Source organism: Oxyura jamaicensis (assembly GCF_011077185.1).
Source record: "Oxyura jamaicensis isolate SHBP4307 breed ruddy duck chromosome 14 unlocalized genomic scaffold, BPBGC_Ojam_1.0 oxy14_random_OJ69217, whole genome shotgun sequence".
NCBI lineage: Eukaryota > Metazoa > Chordata > Aves > Anseriformes > Anatidae > Oxyura > Oxyura jamaicensis.
Genome location: NW_023304357.1, coordinates 1 through 6019, shown reverse-complemented (window position 1 = coordinate 6019; position 6019 = coordinate 1). Strand labels below are relative to the sequence as shown.

At 65.6% G+C, this 6019-nt stretch overlaps 1 protein-coding gene across 1 annotated transcript; it reads left to right on the top strand.

Moving 5' to 3' along the window:
- Positions 1 to 6: 6 nt before the first annotated feature.
- On the top strand, positions 7 to 5650 carry WDR24 (WD repeat domain 24). The gene is made up of 9 exons (XM_035312455.1): positions 7 to 620; positions 885 to 1062; positions 1778 to 2453; positions 2746 to 2861; positions 3864 to 3985; positions 4199 to 4303; positions 4413 to 4750; positions 4954 to 5138; positions 5296 to 5650. The coding sequence occupies exons 1-9, from the start codon at positions 71 to 73 to the stop codon at positions 5462 to 5464; spliced, it is 2439 nt and encodes an 812-aa protein (XP_035168346.1). The 5' UTR covers positions 7 to 70; the 3' UTR covers positions 5465 to 5650.
- The last annotated feature ends 369 nt before the right edge of the window (positions 5651 to 6019 follow it).

The window sequence follows — 6019 nt, the reverse complement described above, 5'->3', positions numbered from 1 at the left end:
GGGCCCCGCGATCCCGCGGGGGCTCGTTGCGGCGGGGCCGAGGCGGCGCAGGGCGGCCTCCCGGGCCTGAATGCCGCCCGCGGTGCCGCCAGGCTCGGAGCCCGCGTCCCGCCGAGGGGTCCCCGCGGCCCGCCCGGCCATGGAGAAGATGTCGCGGTCCGGCGCGGCGCTGGGCGGCGCGGCGCTGTCGGGGCGCACCATGTTCTGCCACCTGGACGCCCCCGCCAACGCCATCAGCGTGTGCCGCGACGCCGCCCAGGTGGTGGTGGCCGGCCGCAACATCTTCAAGATCTACGGCATCGAGGAGGAGCAGTTCGTGGAGAAGCTGAACCTCCGCGTGGGCCGCAAGCCCTCGCTCAACTTCAGCTGCGCCGACGTGGTGTGGCACCAGATGGACGAGAACCTGCTGGCCACGGCCGCCACCAACGGCGTGGTGGTCACCTGGAACCTGGGCAAGCCGTCGCGCAACAAGCAGGACCAGCTCTTCACCGAGCACAAGCGCACGGTCAACAAGGTCTGCTTCCACCCCACCGAGGTGTACATGCTCCTCAGCGGCTCGCAGGACGGCTACATGAAGTGCTTCGACCTGCGCAAGAAGGACTCCGTCAGCACCTTCTCCGGTACGAGCCCGGCCCCCCGCTCGCCCCGCCGCCCCGGCCGGGGTCTTTGCCCTTGCCCCGCGCCCAGCAGGAGGGTGAGGTGCGGGACGTGGCTCTCGGAGCGGGCAGGGAGGGAGCCGAGGGGCTTTTGCCATTCAGGGTGGGCTCAGGTGGGCTCCTTGGCGCTGGTTTGAAGCCGGCCGCGTCTGTCCCTGCTTGGGGACCCCTCCCAGCGGCTTCGCCGGAGCTCTGTCCCATCGCTTCTCCGCTTCTCTCCCCGCTCAGGCCAGTCGGAGAGCGTGCGCGACGTCCAGTTCAGCATCCGCGACTACTTCACCTTCGCCGCCACCTTTGAGAACGGCAACGTGCAGCTGTGGGACATCCGCCGGCCCGACCGCTACGAGAGGATGTTCACGGCCCACAACGGCCCCGTCTTCTGCTGCGACTGGCACCCCGAGGACCGGTGGGTGCAGGCCGGGCCCTGGCAGCCCCAAAAAATGGGTTCCCAAGGGAAGCAGGGTCGCTGACACCCTGGCCTCTGTGCTGTTGCTCAAAGATAGGGGCAGTTAGTACTTTTTCTCGAAGATGGAGAGGGAGCTGTGGGTTTTGTTTGTTTTTGACACGCCAGGGTTTCCTGAGGCACTGTTAATGCTCGGGTATGCCCGGTCTGGTGCCAGGGCCTTCACGTCTCGCTCAGGGAAGGGCAGATACCAGCTCTCTTTCTTGCAGCTGGTCAGGTTTCCCTCCTGCCTTTCCCTGGGGGCGGTTCAGGTGTGTCTGCAAATAGTTGTGTCCACGGAGCTGTGCGCAGCCAGTGCTGTAGCACCTCCTCACGTCCCGCTGTGACTCCTCACAAGCTGAGTGAGGCGCTGAAGTCTGTTCGGACTGGCCTTTTTTTCTCTCTGCTGTCCATGGCCGGTAAAAAATAGATGTGGGAGGAATGAGGACCCTGTCAGGTGAGCGTGGTTCCGAAGATGCAGGACCTCGAGTTGGGAGGGGAAGGAGAGGTGCTGCCTCACCTGGCTATTAGCACTTGGGAGGATGCGATCGCAGCCTGGCTGCCTCCCCGTGGCATGGACACGGCTCGCCCACGGCCGGGCCCAGAGCTGCATCCATGCTGTGAGCTCCACCCGCCCCGCGGGTCGGTGTCTCAGCATCTTTCCCCGTCCTTCTCGCAGGGGCTGGCTGGCCACAGGCGGCCGGGATAAGATGGTGAAGGTGTGGGACATGAACACCACGCGGGCGAAGGAGATCTACTGCGTGCAGACCATCGCCTCCGTGGCCCGAGTGAAGTGGCGCCCGGAGTGCAAGCACCACATCGCCACCTGCTCCATGATGGTGGACCACAACATCTACGTCTGGGACGTGCGGCGCCCCTTCATCCCCTCCGCCATGTTCGAGGAGCACAAGGACGTCACCACGGGCATCGTGTGGCGCCACCTCCACGACCCCTACTTCCTCCTGTCCGGCTCCAAGGACAGCACCCTCTACCAGCACATCTTCAAGGATGCCAGCCAACCCATCGAGCGGGCCAACCCCGAGGGGCTGTGCTACAGCCTCTACGGAGACCTGGCCTTCGCGGCCAAGGAGAGCCTCATCTCCTCCGACTCCAACCGCAAGCCCTACATCGGGGACCGCCGCCACCCCATCTTCTTCAAGCGCAAGCTGGACCCCACGGAGCAGTTTGAGTACATCTCCTCCTCCAGCGCCCTCAGCGTCTTCGAAACGGACGTGGAGAGCGGCAGCATGGACTGGTTCGTGCACACAGCCAAGCAGTACGCGCTGGCCGGCCGGCCGCTGGCCGAGCTCTGCGACCACAACGCCAAGGTGGCCAAGGGCTTGGACCGCAACCAGGTGAGCGCGGGGCAGGGGCTCCCGGCAGACGTGAGGCTGGAGGATGCTGTCAGGAGGAGGAGGCCTGGCTGGCGGCGGTGCTCTGGCTCTGATAGCCCGTCCCTCTGTCCCTTCCCCTGTCCCTGGGAGGTTTCCTGTCACCCACAGCGCTGTTGCCTACAGCAAGCACAGATTTCCTTGTGTGCTCAGACACTCAGACACCCCAGAGCCTGCCCAGCTTGGGAAATTGGGCAGATGATTTGGTAGAGGGGCTGCTTGGAACAGCTGAGGTCTGACTGGCTGTCCCACGCAGGTGGCTCAGACGTGGACGATGCTCCGGATCATCTACTCCAGCCTCGGCACCGTGTCGTCCGCTAACCTCAATCACAGCATGGGGAAAGGCAGCGCCGCCCTCCCGCTCATGAACAGGTAAGGGATGCCAGAGCAGCTCCGTGAGCGTCAGAGCCCCGGCCTCAGCCCGCCCTGCTTTGCAGGTTGGCGGCGGCTGAGCGCGGTCGTTTCCTGCCTGGGTGTGAGGAGCGAGCGGGCAGCCTGGCCTCGAGCCACGCAGGCTGCTGTGCTGCTCCTTCCCCTCTCTGAAGCGGCGTTTGAAGCTGGCTGTGGTGGGCGTGAGGCTGGTGAGGTGTCTGCAGTCACTTCACCGTGGCTGTGAGCGTGGGCTGGGGACGCAGAGCCCCTGGCTGGCTGCTGGAGCTGCCACGGGGCCGGTGCGGAGAGGTCTCCTCCTGCCTCCCAAAGGACAGCTCCGCTCTGCCAGTGGCTCGCTGGTGTGGAGAACCCCGCTGTGGGCTGACGGGGCAGGAAAACTTGTTTTTCCTCTCCCGAATGAGACATGAAAGAGGGGAGCGAGGGCTCCAAATGAGTTCTCAGCCCTTGCAGGGCTGGGTTCCCCGGGATGAGTGGCAAAGACTCAAACAACATCAAACAAAGCCCTGCCACCCACCGAGCTCCGCAGCCAGCCAGGTCAGTGCCCGTCACCAGCTCAAAACCACGAGCACAAGCCGGAGATCGCGGCTCTGCGTCGGCTCCATTCAGCTCCTCGGAGGAGCCCGCGAGCAGCGACGCATAACGAACAGCCAAGCATCTTGCGGAGAAGCAGCTCCTATTTACCCTCTTCCAAGCTGAACGTAAACAAGAGATGGAGTCAGGAGGCTGTGCTCGGCTCTGAAACCGCCCAGGGTGTCCTTGGTGGGTGCCCAGAGATGCCAGGCTGAGAGAAAGGGCTGTGCTAACGAATGCAGGGCATGATTATTGTTATTTGAAGCTGACTCTTTTGCTCTCAGGAAAATTACGTCTCTTGTTTCACCATTCACATCGGAACGGGAGACCTGCAGCCAGCCAGCTTGCTGGCCGGAGCAGAAGCTGTAAGCTGCTGCAACCTTCGAACTGAGCGAGCGGCTTCTTTTCCAGCTTCAACCTGAAGGACATTCCCGCTGGGTTGGGCAGCGAGTCGAGACTGGATCGCAGCAAAGGAGAAAGCCGCACGGAAAATATCCTCCTGGATTCCTCCTCCACTCTGATCAACAACGAAGGTAGCGTTTGGGGGGGGGGGGCACAGTCCTGCGGCTGTCCTCAGCTGATCCCTGATGGCACAGTCCCGGGCACAGGTGGCTCCGGTACGTGCTGAGGGGGTACAGCTATCCTGTAAACGAGGGTATGCTCGTTCCAGGGGGCAGCAGACAGGCGATTTACCCCTGTGACCCCCCGAGGGGGCCGTGCTGACTTCCCTCTCCCTGGGCACACAGACAATGAGGAGACGGAGGGCAGCGATGTCCCCGCGGACTACCTGCTGGGAGACGTGGAAGCGGATGAGGATGACCTGTACATGATGGACCACGAGAACCCGCACGGTGAGCGTGTTGCTGGTGCTGAGAGCTGCTGCTGGTCCTGGCCACGTGGCCGGATCTTCTCCCGGCCTTCCGCGCTCGTTCCTGACCGCACGGGTGTCTCTCCTTGCAGCTGAGGAGCAGGAATACAGCCTTCCCCAGGAGGCCTTCCCTCTGCGCCACGAAATTGTGGACAACCCGTCAGCCTTGGACCACCTGCAGGACAAGGCCGACTCCCCGCACGTCAGCGGCAACGAGGCCGAGACGGTGTCGCTGACGCCCGTGGAGTCCTTCTCCCTCATCTCCATCTCCCACTCGCTCTACGAGAACCGCCTGCCCTCCGACTTCTTCAACCCCATCGTGCGGGACACGCTGCTCTTCTACGCCGAGCAGGGGGACGTGCAGACGGCCGTGTCCGTGCTCATCGTGCTGGGAGATCGCATCCGCAAGGAGATCGATGAGCAGACCCAGGTACGTGGGGGAAGCCCACAGCCAAACCCACGGCCTCCTCCTCGCTGCTTTTCCCCCCGGCTGTCCTGTCCCGGCGGGCTGGGCAAGGACTGAGCCTGCTTTCAGGGCTGGCCCGGCACCGTGCCGGCTGGGGGAAGAGCAGCTCCCCCTCCGCAGGGCTCTGCCCCTGGGAGCTGGGGCTGAGCTGCGCGTGCCGTCCCCAGGAGCACTGGTACACCTCCTACATCGACCTGCTGCAGCGCTTCCAGCTCTGGAACATCTCCAACGAGGTGATCAAGCTGAGCACGTGTCGCGCCATCAACTGCCTCAACCAGGCCTCCACCACCCTGCACATCAACTGCAGCAACTGCAAGCGGCCCATGAGCAACCGGGGCTGGATCTGCGACAGGTGAGGGCAGGAGCCTGGGGACAGCCCCGCGCCCCTCGCCAGCACAGCCTGGGGGCTGCGGGGGCCGCAGTACCCAGCGGGATGGGGCTGCCCCCCCCACCCCGTTCCCTCTCTGGGTCCCCCCCCGTCCCTCGCTCACCCCTTATCTCCGCCGCAGGTGCCGGCAGTGTGCCAGCATGTGCGCCGTGTGCCACCACGTGGTGAAGGGGCTCTTCGTCTGGTGCCAGGGCTGCAGCCACGGCGGCCACCTGCAGCACATCATGAAGTGGCTGGAGACCAGCTCGCACTGCCCCGCGGGCTGCGGACACCTCTGCGAGTACACCTGAGCCCCGCCGCCGGCCCCTCGCCTCGGGCAAGGAGGGGTGGTGGTGGCAGGAACTGGTGCCGCACCGGGGGCGGCTCCCTGGGCGTGTATTTATTGGGGGGATCCCGGGTACAGAGCCGGGGGGCAGGGGGCTCGCCGTACCCCCGCGCGTGCCGTTTTGTACTGAATTAAACCAAACCAGCCTCAAGGCTCCTGGCGTTGCTTGACGGCGGGGTGGGGACACCGGGCCCCGCTCAGCCCCCTCGGCGTGTCGCCGCCACTGCACGGGGGGGGGTCCGCATGGGGGGCTCCCCTGGGTGGGGGGTCCGCATGGAGACCAGCTTGCGGGCCCCACCTGTCCCGCGCTGTCCATCGCCCCTTTAAGGCGTGCCCCCCCTCCCCGCCGGGAGCCGTGGCGGCGCGGTGCGTGCCGGGAGTTGTAGTCCGCGGGCGGCCCATGGCGGCGGCGCGGCGCCTGCTCGGCCTCCTGCTGCCGCTGGCCTGGGCCCGGCCCGCGGGCGGCGCCGCCCCGCCGGGAGGCGGCTGGTGAGGAGCGGGGCCGGGGGGGGGGGGGGGG

What these genes read in the sequence shown, in the direction of transcription:
- WDR24 (XM_035312455.1), top strand. Translation starts at nt 71, where the DNA reads ATGCCGCCCGCGGTGCCGCCAGGCTCGGAGCCCGCGTCCCGCCGAGGG. An exon ending in CTCCGTCAGCACCTTCTCCG is followed by an intron (nt 621 to 884) that starts GTACGAGCCCGG and finishes CTCCCCGCTCAG; the next exon opens with GCCAGTCGGAGAGCGTGCGC. An exon ending in AGGGCTTGGACCGCAACCAG is followed by an intron (nt 2,454 to 2,745) that starts GTGAGCGCGGGG and finishes TGTCCCACGCAG; the next exon opens with GTGGCTCAGACGTGGACGAT.